The 17,497-nt window shown below is 43.1% G+C and overlaps 1 protein-coding gene across 1 annotated transcript in view; it reads right to left on the reverse strand.

Moving 5' to 3' along the window:
- Window positions 1–3,020: 3,020 nt before the first annotated feature.
- Window positions 3,021–17,497, reverse strand: part of SLCO5A1 (solute carrier organic anion transporter family member 5A1) — a 149,292-nt gene continuing 134,815 nt past the window's right edge. The window contains exons 7-10 of the mRNA XM_036264367.1: window positions 13,567–13,726; window positions 11,580–11,821; window positions 9,570–9,634; window positions 3,021–7,122 (exon numbers count right to left, since the gene is read on the reverse strand). Coding sequence (XP_036120260.1) covers window positions 6,665–7,122; window positions 9,570–9,634; window positions 11,580–11,821; window positions 13,567–13,726 — 925 coding nt within the window. The 3' untranslated portion in view covers window positions 3,021–6,664. The remainder of the gene's footprint in view (window positions 7,123–9,569; window positions 9,635–11,579; window positions 11,822–13,566; window positions 13,727–17,497) is intronic.

Below are 17,497 nucleotides of genomic sequence, written 5' to 3' on the forward strand. Positions count from 1 at the left end.
ATAAAACCACTGTGCTTCAGTCCATGAGTCATGCTGTTATTCCCACCGCTTCTTTACCTCCTTCCACGCCTCACCCGGAAGTCCCAGATGCCGGTGCACTTGGAAAGTTCTGCCGTTGTCAGAAGAGACCTCAAAATCCAGGGCTCTTTTCCCACGGACGGAATCTGAGCTCAGGCTACTCCTCCAGTTTCAGACCAGTTCCTGGGCCACTTTAGCAACAATTCATGCAGTGAAGATTGGGGAAAGGGAGTTTTAACTGCTTTGCTGACCAACTTTTGACAATCCTTTGGACATTATTCCTTTTTACACTTGAGACTTTCCTTTTGTTTACCAATTTTTCGAATAATGAGTTGGACTCCTTTGGGAATGATTCTTAATCTATCATAGTCAACTGTGTGGCAAAAATAAATAAAAATACCCACCAAATGCTCATCATTTTCTCCCCTACACTTGCAGGATCCCAGAAGTTGGGCAGGGACGGGTAACTAATTCAGACCTATGCAATGTGATACGCATCATTTCTGAGCCAAGGAAGGGAAAAGGCCCTTTGCCTTTCTCCGGGCTCTCCCTCTCCTTGCTCAGCAACCAAGTCCAACTCTGAAAGTCCCAGAAGATGGGGGTTAAAGGTGGTAGGACCTCTGTCAGGCTGGGTCCCTGAAGGACTCCGTGGAAAAGTCCCACGTAACCATGTGATAGAAATAAGACATAAACTTTTGTGCTGTGCAGCCCCTGAGATTTGGGGGTTAGCATGTTTTTAAGCATAACTCAGCCTCTCCTGATTCCCATAAACCATATTCAAGCACAGAGTTCTGCAGGGCCAAAGTCTGTTTGAATTTCGACAGACAAGTGATGGACTACCTAAAATTACTCTTTTTGGTGACTCAATGTAAAATGTGCTCCCCCAGGCTCTTATAACAATAGTCCTAATAGTTGACAGGTAGGACATTTGGCTTCCAGACAAAGTTATCAGTTATGTAAGAAGTTCATTGCCACCATCTGTCAGAGCAGTGGTGGGCTATTTAATCAACCAACCCTGTGTCTTCATTGTGCGGTGGTAGAGGGAGGGGATGACCACACTGGCATCATTGTTTCGTCTCTTCAAACCACAGAAATCATAAGAGGCAAACTGCTTTCAATCCAACACACTTTCTTATTTTTTTGTTTTTCTTAATTTTTAGTGATCAAGTATTCAAGATGTTGTAAACCAAGGTTGATTAGTACATTGACAATAGATTTCATTAAACACAAGGAAATGATACATCTTTTAAATTACCCTAAGAGGTCACCAAATAAATATTCATTTTAAAATTCACAAAATCAAACTTCTTTATGCAACAACTCAAAACAGCCTTTCATCACAGGCATACACACCTCTACACACAAAACACACACACTCCGAACACGCACTCTGCTAGGATCCTAATTCCAGCTCATTGGACACAGTATTACATTTCCTTTAACTGAAGGATTAGAGGCTGACCCGCCTGTTTCGTGCTTCTGACATTTGGGATTTGGAGTAGAGATATGTATTTTTTTAAATGCCCACTATAAAGTCTTACCAATCATTCTTATTTTTATTTTCTAGATACAATCTTTAAACTTCTTTTGTTTACCCCTTGGTTTAACATGTCCCTGCAATTAACATTAGTTCTAGTTTTTAATCATTTCTCCTTCGATGTTAACATGTAATAGAATACCAGAAAAAAGACACCTTCAAAACCCCAGTATTAAAAACACCTTACATGGGTGTACGTTTTTAGAGAGGAAACAAGAAAAGATTATCTGAAATACTTTCCCCTCTCTGGAATTATTTTTAGCATCTGATTATTCTTGCTAAAATAAATATCAAAAGCGCTGTGAGTTTGTTTTTTTAATAGAAAAAAGGATTCCCCCTGACACTCTTAATTTTTGCAACGTCAAGTTCATGGATAAACTGTAGTTATGAGAGTAATGAGTGCTTGCTTCCGGGGAGTTCTCCAGGTTTCCAAAAGCAAAGCACATGCGGTCCCTTATGAGTGAAATACTGTGAATTCAGTGGTGTGTTTTTGGGGTGAGCATGCTTCCTCAAATACTTCTGGCACCGAGGCATTTTTTTTAACATTGCAAAAGCAAGTATCCAGGAAGGGTTTTCCTCAGATTTGACCCTTCCTAGGGCTGAGTAAAAATGAAGTGCTGCAAATAACCTCTTCAAACATACACAGATCTGATTCCAATGTAGCGAGAAGTCTAGGATGGATCCGGCCAGCAGCATCCTGGGAGATGAGGAAAGACGAGAAGACAGAAAAGATCGAGTGCTCAAGGCCATTGACGCACGGTCAGCCACGGCGCTCCCTTGGCCAGGATGAAAGAGAAAACGTGAACACATGAAGGCCACCTACTGGTCTGCATAACAGAGAATCAGCCAACCTGCAGCCTCGGCAGTTCTGGGATGATACAGCATTGTGATGTCTATCTGCTACTTAGAATTCTCAGTATGCACCAATATGTCAATCGTTATATTCATGTTTCTGTGTCATTTAGGATGTTTTACGTACACACAGAAATATAAAGTAGAACTGGCTACTACCCTAGGCTCCTGGGCACACGAGAGAATTTCCACAAATGCTTCAAGTCCATTCACACGCTGAAGCTTCTCTTTGGTGCACCTGTGGTTGATACGTAACCACTCCCAAAAGAAACTGGCTCCAGGCCCACCAAGGAGTGCGAGCTGGCACGGCCCACTGAGGAACTTTCTTGGTCAGTGTGGAAATGGAGGCGGCCCTCACCTCCGTCAGGGAACCCTTCTCTGGTGGCGGACATTTCCGAGTGCACGCTCCTGCTCCTTACCGCAGCTACTGACAGTCACCACCGCGGTTTGGTATATGACCTATAACATTTTGTATACGGTCACTTAACATGTAATACTTTGCATACGTTCATTTAAAACTTTTATTAGGAAACTTTTAAACCAATTTTCACCAAAAACTCATGGAAATGTTAACATTCTGAAAGAGGGAGTGGAAAAGCATACACCTGAAATCCGCAAAGCTCAATCGAACTGAACCTCCCTACCTCATAGAGTCTCATTACAGAAGCCCTACTGAGACTCAATGTCATCCCCAAAACTGGATTTGCTCTACATTTAAGTACATACTATAAACGAACACTTGAGGTATGTTAGGACAAAATATTTTGAATATAACACTTAGCTAAGTAAATGTAGATTTACCTTGCAAATCTAAACATGAGATTTTAACGTTTCCTACAGATTTGTTTTCTATTTTACGCAAAGAAATAATAACGTCTCTACTCTTCAGAAACAGCAGCACATCGAAAACTGAAGTGATTTACCTCACTATCCTCTAGTCACATCTTAGCTCTGTCAACCCAGACTATTAGATGCATTCTGTAGTGTAAGAGGTGAGCCACGGAGAGTTGGACCCTGACTTGCCCTCTCTACAGTCCTAGTGACCTCTCAGAGCCTCAGTTTTCATGATCTATTTTTTTAAAAAACAACAAAAACATATCAGAACATAATTATCTTTCAAAGTTATTAAAAGGATTAAAACGATGTATATTAAGTGCTTGACAAAATGTTCTGCAAATAGTCAACACTCAACAAATGCTCATTTGTGTCCTCTCTGCTCCTTCTTTCTCCCCCCTCCCCCCTTGGTTCTGAATGACTTTTGACTGTTTGTCAAGATTAAAGTCACCTACAAAGGATCAGGATTTCACAGTAATAAAAATAACCAAAGAATGTGCTCCAACCCCACCTCACCCCCTGGGGCTTTCTGAATTAATAGGCTAGAGTCAAGGATATTATATTTGCATATAAGCCAAATAATATATTAATCTCCAGAGTTTATAAAGGAACAAGATGACCTTTTTCCAAAAGAAGTAATTATAAGCCTAAGTTCATGGAGAGTGGCAATTAAACTTATAATAGGAGCTGTGACTATAAAGTAATATTACCAATTTATTAACAAGCATATAAGAACCTCATATATACAATTAAATGGCGTCATCTATAATATAATCACCTTAGTTGACTACATAATATTTCAGTGACACTACCAGGGCCCAAACCATTTCGGGGACAACTCTTACTTGGTACATATTCCAAAACTTCAGTCCCCTATAATTTTTAGTACTTACTCTACACTCCCCAACGACACATTAATGATACACCTGCTATGTATAAGTATCGGATATTGAGGAAGAACAATACTAACATCGTGATGTACAACTCATGCTAATTTCTTTTCATTCTGGCCTAACCAAACCCAAAGGATTTCATAGAGTGGCAAATGGTAATGGGTCAAATGGGGCCCAAGAGAGGACAGGCACCGGGTCACAGATTGCTAAACTGGAGGACGGTTCAAGGTGGAGAATGGAGAGCGGCTCTCCACGCTTGACGGCGCCATCGGTCCCTATCCTGGGTTCTGAGAGCAGCTCCGTTTCCGAACATCCTACCAAGAAGAGAGAAGTTGCAACAGTGTGGAAACACATGGTCTCAGCTATATAAAAAAGGGAAATCTCACCAACGCATTTTCATATTAGAGGGAAATTAAGAAAACACTACCTCTCCCTCCGAAACCACGTATCTTTAGTTCCAACACAAAGGGAAGCTTTCTCTTCCAAAGGCTTGAAGATTTCCCATAGAGGGTAAAGGGGAACCCTGAGGCCCCAGAGTAGGCACTGGGTTAATCAGCAGTATATTCTGAAGACCTTCAATATGCACCATGTTGACCAAAGTTTGATGGACACCAGTGTAACTACAGACAACAAAGGTTCTATGACTCCGTCAAACAAGACTGCTCAAAGGGAAGTCCTTGTCACTGAGATCACTGGCTCCACCCCTTGGAGACATTATTCAGTCCAACAGTAATAACCTTCTCCACAAACTGCATGCAACCAATAGAACCACTTGACTGATGCCATTCGTAAGTAGAGAGGAAAAGGACCCTGTTCCTAGGAATATTCATTCACACAACCCCACGGGGCAGCCAAGGATGGAGGGTAAAAAGCCTGAATCATGGGACAGTCCTGTCAGTCACATTCCTTCTGTGGAAGAGTGTAAACCAGCCAAGGAGGCCATTTCCCAGGTTAGCTCTACATAAGCACAGGCTCCTTGGCAGAAAGTGATATTGGTATTTGGACCTCACAATCCCGCCTAAATCTGGGTTGTCATGATTCTTTTTCTGAGCAGCCAGCTCCCATGAGTTCACTTGCCATCAGTCCACAGTGCTGTCAGGAGGCATCTGCCTTAAGAATCACGTAGAAAGCATCCTGGGTGGCACCTAAGTCTAAGTGATGTGCTGGGTGGCATTAGAAAGGATCATGGATAATGAACCCCAAGGAAAAGCAGTCCTCTTGCAGAATTTTCCAGAAGGTCACAAAAGGGAGGAGTCAAAGGACAGTGTAAACAGATTCTAACCCTGATAAAGCAGGATTCAGTACGACAGACCAGTTTATTTTGTATTTTTCAATCATTACTTAGGATCATATTCTAGGTCTGGCTTCCGGATCTCTCTCCTCCTATATTCAAGGTGATTTCCGTACAGCAGGTGTAGCTTTCCTGGTTTAATGACTCAATCTCTGTAGCAACCACAGCAATTTTCAGTACATAAGAAAGAGAACAATACGGATTTGCTAGTGTTTCCAGGCAGATAACTAAAATGATTGGGTGAGACTCAATCTTACATCTTTTAAAATCCCTTTTCCAACTATTTAGAATGTCAAGGTTACAATTCCTAATTACCCTAATGTGGGTCCTTAAGGGTTAAAAGAATTTCTGCAGCAATTGTTTTGGATGAGAAAACCATGAGTTTCTTTCCTTATTATGTATTTCAAATTACAGTCCCTAGCCATATTATTTAGCACACTAGTTTTAAAGCCCCTTATGGAGGAATACTGAGTTTATATTCAAGCTATCAGATGATTTAGCAGCCTCCTTAACTACTTTATGATGGGGGCAGACAGACCAAAAGAGAATGTGTTTCATGAAATGAAGTAGCTGTTCCTTTTTTCACCCTGTGCATATGGTTCCTTTGAAGCATTTGAAAAAACCTACCTGATTTATAACTCTGCTATGGCTTAAAATGCTATTGACAGTACTTTAAGGAAAGTTGAGCTTCCTCTTTTCAAACACGTATCTGATTTAGTCTCTGAAAGCAAAAGTAACATGCTGCACTTACACTTTCCCCCGATCAAATTGCATAGTTGAGGCAAATTCATTTGTGCTTTGAAGCAGAACTCACAGTAGGTGTTCAGATCTAAAAAAACGTTGATTCGTAAATGCAAAGTCATGGTCAAGCTCACCTCGGTGTGGAGTGCATGCTAATGAGAGGCACCTCTATTACACTCCCGTGGTTTTGTTAACCGCCTACCTTGGCCTGATGCCACATTGGTGCATGAGCATGAAATTAACAGCGGAAATGGTAACAGGTCTATCTAAGCTCCTCCTCCTTGGAGAGAAGGTGGGAGAGGTTCTCAGTCTCGTTGAGGTATCCAGCCCTCAATCAGTAGTGGCTGTGTGTACTGAGTTTTGTTGGTTTGAGGATTGTGTCTTTAGAGGTTACAAAAGGAAAGAAAGAAAAGAAGGCACGGGTGTTTTCTCAAGTCGCCAATATTCAACTCAACCAACAAAACTAAAGTCTTCCATTTTCAAGCTTCAGGAGGGAGGCTACACGGCAGTCGGGCTCTCGTCCAGCCCCGGGTCTGGGGAGGAACGTATTGCTTCTGGGAAGGGCCCTGGGTAGGTCTGTGCTGTGCACTGGATCCCTTTTCGCAGACGAGCCTCCTCGCGGGACTCTCCCTGGTTGCCGAAAGCCGGGCAAGACCTCGTCCGGGCGTACCTGTCGCCACCTTCGGGGGCGCCCACCAGCTCGCTCACGGTGCCCAGGGGGAATTCTCGCCACCTCTGCCTCTGCAGTGCGTCCTCCTTGTATTTGATGGAGTACCAGGCCAGAAAAATAAAAACAAAGCCAACGAATTTGAGGCCGGCTGCCAAACCGAAATAGACAAAACGAAATGACGTCACGTTGTACTCCCAGCAAGAGCCTTGCACGCCGCACTCCTGCTGCCAGAGCATGCAGGTGGTGTCTATGACGGCTCCGAAGTAGATGGGCGTGGGGATGTAGGCTGCAGGTGCAGGGAGACAGAGAAAACAGTCAGCACTTTCCATGCGAGAAAACAGATTTGTAAATTAGCAAGGTGTTTACTCGGAATCCGGGAGAGGGGAGCGGTGTTCCTTTGTTACTTGATTTCTTTAAATGGGTGCCGTGCCTTATCATAATATATTTATTATAAAAATGTTTCCTAAATGTGGATACTTTAAATCTTCCCATTTGAAACTCAGTCGGAAAGTGTTATTGACTTTTAGGATCATAAAAAATGTCTATTGCTAAAAATGCAATTTGAGAATCCTTTTAAATTTCAAAATCAGATTTTGTCATTAACCGCTCAAGAGGCTCTATTGGAAGTCTTTATGATCCACTAAATTTCAGGACAGTGAGTTCTTGGGTTCTAGTATTGGATGAGGTAAACATTGCCTCCCATAAGTCAGAAAATCATATTAAACAGCAACTTTATAAAGGCACTTGAGGTACACAAATAATTAAGGCATGAAATGCATCTTTGAAGCTTAGAAACATCTGTGCTGAGTAGTCATAACTTCACTGTGGGGCCATGATATAATAACTTCATTTGGGGGCCATAACAAGAAGGACAGTTTACCCAAGTAGGCTTCCTCATCACGTGTCACTCCCTTTCCGAGAATGTGTCCCCATCCCCCACTTGTTCACCTTTCAGTTCTACCCCTCCTTTCAGTTCCCCACTCCCTCAGACCCCATTTATTCCCACTGCATTTTGTATATACCTCCATTTTTCAACTATCACCTGGTATTTAAACTGTTTGCACATCTGTCACCCATAAGCTCCTTGATGGCGGGAGCCATGCCTTTTATTCTTTGCATCCCAAAGACCAAGAGGACAGCCTATGGATTCTCAATAAGAGGTTATAGAAGGAAGTGGTGGGAGGGCGGGAGCTCGGGAGGAAGGAAAGGAAGAAGAGAGGAAAGAAGAAAGACAGGTGGGCTAAAAGCCCAGGGGGCGGTGGGTGATACACATGTTTAGATGTGTTGCATTCATTTAAATGGGGGTATATTTGCTATAATTAAAATTTAACATTTTTAAATTAAACTTCTCTGTTTTCTTTGGAATTTGGAGAAATGGAAATTGGCTTATTGGCCAAACTTTGTAAAAATAATCAATGGAACATAAGTTAAGGTTGAATTAAATAAATGCCTGGGACATTCTCCATCCTGCTGGTGTCCATCTGTTAATCTACATTTACCCCAGCATCCAGATCAAAGCACCCCAACTCCATCAGGGACAGGCCAGCAAAAAGGAGGAACTATCTTTTTCTTTTCTTGTCCAACTATCCCTTTGCTAAACAAACTTCCTTCTTTGAAAACAACTGTAGTTTTCAATGAGAAGTATAAAGCATACTTCTTAACTATATCAAAGTATGACAGAATTTCCTTTAACTAGCATGCTTTGAAAAATGGTAGCTTCGGCATCTCATTGGTACCAAAAAATCAGCCACACATTCAACGCAACCAGAGAAAAGCCTTTGAGGCCGTCGACCACAGCATGGAGCAAACCTTGGGGCAAACTGAAAATTCCAGTGAGGATTAGGGCCTCAAAGGGTCAGATGATACCATTCTAAAATGTTTCATCTTTCAAAAGTGAAATAAAAAATTTGAATCAGAAAACTGTTTTTTGTCTTGTGGACAATGATACTGATTACTAGGGGAAATAACAGCTGTAGGAAATCAGACTGCCGCTTAAGAAAGAAAATATGTGCCTGATGATGAGGAAGTCAATTAAAAATACATTGAAATTGATCAAGAGAATGGACTGCTTCACACGCTATTTCCCAGGCATTGTCCCAAGACATCACAGGGTGATGCAGTGTTTGTGAAAATCAGAACGATATTCATGCCCAAGCGAGCTCGGCGACTTCCCGCATTGACATGGCGCGAGGGGGCTTCTCTTGGTACCCAGGAAAGGGCAGCGCCTTTATGGCACTTTGGGTATCTTTCTTTTTTCTTTTTACAATATTTTATTTCTTTTCCTCAGACAACTTGATAGGCACACTCTTTGCTCAATCCAACAAGATTACTGGAAAGAAGAAATGGAAATTTTCACGAATAAAAAGAGCACCACTCCCCATCACTGTCATGCCAAAAAGCCAGAAAGGGACAAAAACAGCCAGGATCATAAGTCCATCACAACTGTTTGGTTCAATCTTTTACACTGTACCAAGTTCCCTGGGGAATTTGCCCAAGTTCATGTTGACGGTGAAAAAAAATAGGCCTCAACTCTGGTTTTGTTTCATCCAATGACAGAACTGGTCGGCTTTTACTTCAAATCAGAAACCAGGGGAGTGGTGCCCTCACTGCCAAACTACGCAGCCCAGCTACTACACTGTAACAAATGGCTTCACCCGCCATGTGTAAAGCACAGTGAGAATTTGCCATTCCCAAGAGGAGCTAAGGGGTACACTCGGAAACTGAGGAACGTACCAAGCGTCCGCAATAAAACAAATTGCATTCCCAGGGCGAAAGGTCTCTCCTCGTCTTCTACAGACCTAAAGTGAAGGGGAAGAAAGAAAGCTTTCAAAATCGTGGCCTTGAGACAATCACGTCAAGTCAAACCAGCTTAGCGCAGGGCCCGGGGCTAGAGGGGCTGAGCCAAAGTATTTCATTTGCTAGAATTTACTAATAGCCAAGCAAGACGGCTGATGGCTAAGCAGGTGAATAAAGGTGTCTCCAATGAAGACATCCAAGAAATTCCAGTTTACGCTCATCATTCCCATGTCAATACAGGGTCAGGGCTGGCGGTGGGCAGTGGCTCTAACTGAGCTTCCCAGATCAGTTCTGTTAAGTACATAAAGCTTTGTATCCTAACTGCTACTTTTTCCCCCCTCTTTGCCTGCACTTTCCTGAATGGTGTGCACACTGAAAATTTCTTCTGTAATTTCTCAGGAAAAAGTATAGAGAAGGAAGTTTTATAATATATAGTTTTAAAAAAAAAATAATAATGATGATGCATAGGGAACAAGTCAAAAGTTAGAGAAATAAAGAATTCCCTTCCAGCCACCTCATTTTTCCTTCTTTTCCTAAAACGTATGCACCAAGTCATTCCCACATGGACAGAAGGTTAGAGTCTATTGACTTTGTAATTAGCAAAGATTAAAGGGCTCCTTTTCCGATGTTTTGGGTTCGATGCCAACTGCCATGTTTGAACACTAGAAATTGGGCAGCCCTTATCTGGGTGACCGAACATCTCTTGCAGAATTAAAATTCAAAGAATAAAGTTATTTAACTTCTCCTGTAGAACTAAAGGTCACAGAATTAGGTTATGAACGATTCATATCTTTTAATGGCGAAGTACCTCCGCCTTTTGATCCCATACACATGGGTCCTAGGCAGAGAAGGTAAAATTCCCAAGGACCAGCTCTTGTCCTCTGTCCCCAGCTTCTTCGTTTTCTCAGAGCAGCAGCCGGATGCTGCACACAGAGCTGCTGCTCCGTAACCATATGCTGAGGGAGGACTGAGTGAGTAAACCAGCAGGCCTTCCAGGTGCTGCCATCTACCTGTCCAGGAGGGAACTGGCTGGGCAGCCGCGCAGAATAAGCAGGCAGGCAGCCCAAGGCCGCTGTCTCTGCAGCAGCTCCCACCAGGTGCCCAGCGTTGTGGGGAACAGAGGAGGCCGGAGGAGATAAATGCAGATCAAGGACTGACTCCCTTTCCTGACTCCATGCACGGCAACCCCGGCCCCTACGGTCAGGTCGTGGGTGTGTTCTGGTTTCTCCACGCTGCCCCCTCCTTCCTTTGCCCACCACAGCCTTTACTTTAAATGGAATGTGCTAGTGTCAACATTTTGAAAAGGACCTTCCATTAAAGGTAACATCCACATTTTCATAGAAGAAAAAGAAAAGAAAGAAACGGGATCTTTAATATGGCAAAAAAGGCAGAGTGTGAAATGAAAAATTACATTTTCCAGTCTGCCCTTTCCCTGTTTGACTCCAAAATTTTATGAGAGTAAAAGCAGTGAAATCAGCATTGTGAACTGCAGGCCCAGCCTAAGCTGTCAGTGGTGGAGGTGGTGACTTTGTACAGGGTTGGGGATCATCTGTTTTGCTGTACGCAGGGCTTAGCAACTTCACTGAAAGGACCTCCCGCCGCCTCTGGGGCCAAGCTTCCGGTGGATGTCGTGGTGATGCTTCCGCTCCTGAAGGAGAACCTTTCAGTGCAGAAGCTTCAAGAACCCAAGGCACCCGAAAGAAGTTACCCTGAACTACAGGTACAAAGCCCGCCTGACTAAAGAAAGTTCTGGAGTATGCCATGTTACAACCTTCCTCTCTCTTTCCGACGCAGGAAGCTCACTTCTAAGTTCGCCTGGCAAACAGCCGATGCTTTTGCAGCACATGGAACTTTGTCTTCCTCTGTGCACCAGACCCCGGTCCTGGAGCCGGTGTTCTGGCAACTCGGAGTGTGCAACCCACCCGCGAAGTTGAACGCTGCTCTCACCTGAGCGTTACGATGATGGCTGAGGGCTGGGCACACGCTGTGATGAAGGTGACTATGAAAAGAAAGACTAAGAACGGGATGAGGGTATTGCAGGCCCGTTTGCACTTCCCAGACACAGCATAGCCGTTCTTGTTGAGGTACGTTTTGACGATAATCATGTTGCGCTGACTGTGCTGCCCCATCGTGGGGGGGGTGATCACTTGCTGGCTTTGGACACAGGTGCATTCCGTGTAATTCCTTATCTGAGTGGCCGATAATAAAGATCAGTTAGCTGTGTGCCAATCAAAAGCAAAATTCAACATAGGAATAGAAAGACAGTTTAGTTCAAATGCCACCCAAAAACTCCAGTAGTTTAAAAAATGCAATATATTTACTTGGAAATGTCTTTCTCATTGTTAACAACAGGGGTCCAAAGAGTGCATCCAACAATACCAAAATCTACTGGTCAAACTGTTTAAACCAAACTTTTCTAAGAAGATTTCAACACTCAACTCTAGAGCATTCAGATTTTGTGCACTCATTTTTAGTCCTAATTAAATGCAGCTCCCATTGCTCTGTAACTCCAGGGCGCTTCAATAGAAGTCCTCAAAACCAGGAACCACGCCCAGGCTGGGGTGGCTCAGCTGGTTGAGCACTGTCCCAAGCACGGAAAGGTTGCCAGTTCGATTCTTGGTCAGGGCACATACTCAGGTTGTGGGTCTGATCCCTCATCTCTCTTCTCTCTCTCTTTCCCTGTCTCTCCCTTCCTTTCTCTCTAAAAATCCATAAAAATATTTTTAAAAAAGAAAACAAGAACTGAGCCTTGTTTTTGTTTGCTTGTAACTTAACTTTTATTGCTGACACTATTTGTGCTCACCAGAGCACCTAGCAGAACCCTGAACTCAGAGTAGGACCTGCAATAAATGTTATGTAAATGCAGACCATTCATAATGACCTCCGTTCCAATAGTAGTGCACATTGATAGTATTGGCTGCTTCATTTGAAACCAGCTAATTCAAGGGACTAAAAGGCTGTTTTGATGAAACAACCAACGAAGCTTCTTGCCTATTATGTTGCTTTTACTGAATGGAGTTCAGCCGAACTCTCTGCAACTGTGACCTGTCAGTCACTTAGAGAGGCACTAAGCGCAAGGACAGCCATCCTCTTTGGGAGAATGTGCACCAGAGAACCAGCTCGCTCCCAGGGAAGGACAGCCACCAGAAGAACAGACCTCATTGTCTCTTTCAACGTGGTCACACACTGGAGCTCACTAATCATGTAATGGGGAGCCAGCAACAGGAATTCTCGATTTGTCACTTAAAACTCAAAAGTCAAATATGACATTCCAGAAACACGCAGTCAATGGGATAATCCCTTATCACCAGCCTCCTACAATCCGTTTTGATGCAAAGATTGAAACCAAACTCAATAAGGAACTGAGTAGGATATAAAAGCCTTTCCCTACAGTATTACAGCCTATTTATAATTCACAGGGAAGGGAATTCTCAAAGTAGCCTATTCTTGAACTGACAAAAATATCTTTACTCTGAAAGCTAAAAAAAAAAGTTGGAACTGATAATCTATGAAAAATGGCCACTTCCCATCTTCACTGACTGTCCCCAGGGGAGGTACGCCCCTATCCTCTTCTGTGAGCACCAGTGGGTCATCTTGACCTTCATATCCATCACAAGGGCATTGTTGGAGGAACTCATGAGAGGCCCAGCTCTCAACCCTATCAAGTTGCAGCCAGTCGGCACTATGTGCAAAGTAGGAGCGAGGGCTGCTTGGAAGCAAAGCACTACTCCCAAATACCCCAACTATCCCTGGGGAAAATCACGGCACTGCATGACTTTCTGTCCTCTGGGTTCATGTCATAGGTGTTTTGTAGGTTATTTGAAGGTTCTTGAAAAGGGAGATTGAAGTCACGTGTTTGCCTCTGAATTCTACCACGCCCTTGTCACAGGATGTTGGATTAACAACAGCACAGGAACGTGCGCACTGTACTCACCCCAGTGCTAAGATTACCACTGTTGACACAGCCAGCCAGGCAGGGGTTAAAGTATGTGATTCCGTCTGAGCCACAGACTGGCTCGTACTCGTGTGTCTTACAACCACAGTTAACGTTGCAGCTCCCAGTCAGGTTCCTGTGGGGCATGGTGAGAGAGGGTCTACAAGAGAGAAAAAAGCAGATCATGAACAACATTTACTGAAATAAAACGAAGAGGGAAGTGCTTGATATCGTCATTTGTCCATTTTAGAGAAGATAGTCCCGTTAACTCAAAGCAATGGTACTGTGATGTGGCCACTCTTTTTTTTTTTTTTTTTATTTTAATCCTCACCTGAGGACATTTTTTCATTTTTTGTTCAGATAGAGTGGGAGAGGGGTAGAGAGAGAGAGAGAGAGAAACATCGACATGTAAGGGACACATCGAGTGGCTGTCACCCGCACAACCCAACCAGGGCCGGGGACAAACTGCAACCGAGGTACATGCCCCCAGCGGGAACCGAACCAGGTCTCTCCGGACCTCAGGCCGACGCTCTAACGGCTCCAAACTGGCCAGGGTGATGTGGCCACTCTTGATCATTATTTTTATAACTTTAAAACAAATAAAAGAAAAATGTTACAATGTTTCTAGTACCATAGATTCAATACTTTAGTATCAAATGATCTGTCCTGCCTCAGTTGTACCCTCCAACTTGCTGCTATGGACCTGGTCTCAACATCTGGGCTCACAGTTATAACCATAGACACTTTGTTCTATGTCTTAACCAATACAGGCCTCAATTCCTTGAATTGTAAAGTGAAGGAAATACCTTTTTGGGGGCCATATCAATAACATCATTGTGAGGGCATAAACATGGAATCCATCAATCACAGTTGTCAATACAGGTCCCTTTGGTTAAAAACTTTCATTGTCCTAGAATAAACTATCAAAGAAAGCCATGGGACTCCAGAAAACCAAAAGGAAGTGATTTCCAGAGGTCAGGAATCACATCACTAGTGTGATTCAAACGACCTCAGAAGGAAGATTAAATAGTCCCTTCCTCAGGGTTGCCCAGATGTCGTAGATTCAGTCAAATGTGGTGGGTTTTGTTTTCTTATGGGATCATGATGTCTGAGGCAAATAAATAATCCAATATAAAAAGCTCTAATAAAATCAATTCAGGCAACAAATGTAGAAGGGAGAATAAGGCCGGTCAGGATGCAGGGCTGTGGAGAGAAGAATCAGGAAGCAGCCACGGAAGAGCGGAGCAGGCAGGTCCGTGGGGGACCTGGAGGAACAGAAGGGGCCCTGCGGTGCTCACACCCAGCCCCTCTTCCCTTTGCTTTCACGCCCACCATTTGTAGGTGTCACTGATGGTATACGCTTCCCAAAGCCGCATGAGTGAGCAATAGCAGATCCTCCATTCATCTGTCCATCTACTCCTCATCCACCTATTCAACAAACATTTTGGAAGGTCTGCTATATGCTGTAGTCATTATCTTTAATGACCCTGTTGAGTAACCACTCAGCCAGTAGCAGGGCCCATCCCAACCATACACGTTAATCTAGAAACATGACGATTTGTTTGTGCAAAGGTTTTTCTCCTGTGGCCTCTTTCACACTATGAAAACGAAGGCTTCAAATTTTTTTGTTTGTTTTTTTTTTTTTTATCCTCACCCGAGGACATTTTTACAATTTTTTGTACAGATAGAGTGGGAGGGAGAGAGAGAGAGAGAGAAACATCGACGTGAAAGGGACACATCGAGTGGCTGCCACCCACACGACCGACCAGGGCCAGGGACAAACTGCAACCGAAGTACATGCCCTTAGCGGGAACTGAACCCGGGTCTCTCCAGACCGCAGGCCAATGCTCTAACCGCTGAGCCAAACCGGCCAGGGCCGGAGGTTTCAAATTTTAATGGAACAAATTTATAGTAATATTTAAACCTTACCAAGAAAGCCTTCAGAAAGGCGCAGTAAAATAAACCATGTTCTTCATTCATGTCACTTCACTGAAGAGATTTTACTGCAAGACATTGGTGATTATTATGTTTGCAAACTCTTAGACCATACAACATTCAAGTTGAAATTTAAAATGTGATTTTTTTTTTAATGTGATTTTTTTTAAATGTGATTTTAGACCCATAGTTCTCACCAGGGAGGACTCTGTTCCCTCAGGGGACATTTTTGTTTGTCACAACAGAGGGGGTGCTGCTGGCATCTGGTGGGCAGAAGCGAGGGATGCTGCTGAATATCTCACAACATAGAGAACAGCCCCTCCCCACAGCGAAGAATTAACTGGCCCAGATGTCAATAGTGCCGAGGCTGGGAAACCCTGTTCTAGACCTACTACCACATTCTACAGGTGAGAAAACAGGGGTCCAGGAAGGCCAATGATACACTGTTAAGCTGAGCAGTACTACGTCAATAGTTATTGCATGAAAGGTATTCCATGCACATTACTGTTCTCTTCACTAGTTCCTCAAGAACTTGCAAACATGACCAAATAAAAAACTTGTACATGCCTGCATGCTTAGTCACTAAAAATGACAGGCTTCAAATCTATACAACGTGGTTATTACTATTGCTATTTAGAAGTTGCAAGGAAAATTCTTCTTAGCAGCGTGCTTTGAATTCATTTAGGGCAGCCACAGATTCCAAACACCTCTCCTTTATGGGCAGTCCACTCAGAAGAAAAGAATCTAAAGATAATATTAACAGATGTTCAAAACACCCTGACAACAGGAAGGCAAATGCTTTCCTGAGTCCCGGAAACAGAAGCTCAGTCCTGTGTTACCCTTGCGTGTGTTTGCTTTTCTTGTAAGATCATGGTGTCTGATACAAAAAAATGATACAATATGAAAAACCCTAAGAAAATAAAAAAGGCAGACAATTATAAATAGCAGTAAAAAGAAGTGGGCATTCATGAATAGTTCATGAGGAGAAGAGGCCATACTGGCATCAAAAAAGATGCCAACACGGTTCATCCTTTACAGAATAATGATTTCTTGTTTGATCATCACTCACTCTGCAGAAGACAGACTGGATCGTAAGAATGGTGCAAGTGTTTAAGTCTGAGTGACACTAAGCAAGCTCTCCTTAGCCTGAAGTGAACCCATCACAGGGACATAAAATGCACAAGGGCTGCGGTACACTGCACTTATCCTCGTGCGGAGGGACTGCACATCACCTTCCCAATAAATTCACGTGTTTCTGACAAGTCAGCCTTCCAAATAAAAAGCTCACGTTCACTCAGAGTCAATGTAAGTATTAATTCCAATCAAGGAACCAGGCCTCACTAATAAATGCCTTATAACTACATGATTCAAGCTGCAAGACTGAGAGTCAGTCACACATGATATTTTACTATAAAAATCATGGCATTAAAGAACTAGCATGCCCTGGCTGGCTTGGCTCTGTGGTTAGAGTGTCAGCCCTCAGACCAAAGAGTCTTGGATTCAATTCCCTGTCAAGGGCACGTACCTTGGTTGTGGGTTCAATCCCTGGTCCCAGTCAGGGTCAAGTGGGAGGCAACCAGTTGATGTATCTCTCTTACATCACTGTTTCTCTCTCTTTCTCTTCCTCCCTTCCTCCCACTTTATTTAAACAAACAAACAAACAAACAAAAAATCAATGGAAAAATATCCTCGGGTGAGGATTTAAAAAAAAAAAAGAGAGACAAGACAGGTCTGAGATTATCCAGTACAACTTTTTTAAAGAATAGAAAATTATGAGAGGTACGATGACATGCCCCACAATCACTGAGGTGCAAGAAAGCCAGCCATGGGGAGACAACCAAACAGGAAACAAGACCAAACTTGCTGCCCAAAGTTATTAAATTAATCACTTAAGAATCAATGTTTATTTAAAGTCATATACAATAATAAAACAGATTGTGGTTTAACATAAGTAAAAATCTTTGCCCTGGGTCATTACAGCTGGGTATGTAAGAAC

This window comes from Molossus molossus, unplaced genomic scaffold (assembly GCF_014108415.1).
Source record: "Molossus molossus isolate mMolMol1 unplaced genomic scaffold, mMolMol1.p scaffold_m16_p_16, whole genome shotgun sequence".
In the NCBI taxonomy this organism is placed as follows: Eukaryota; Metazoa; Chordata; class Mammalia; order Chiroptera; family Molossidae; genus Molossus; species Molossus molossus.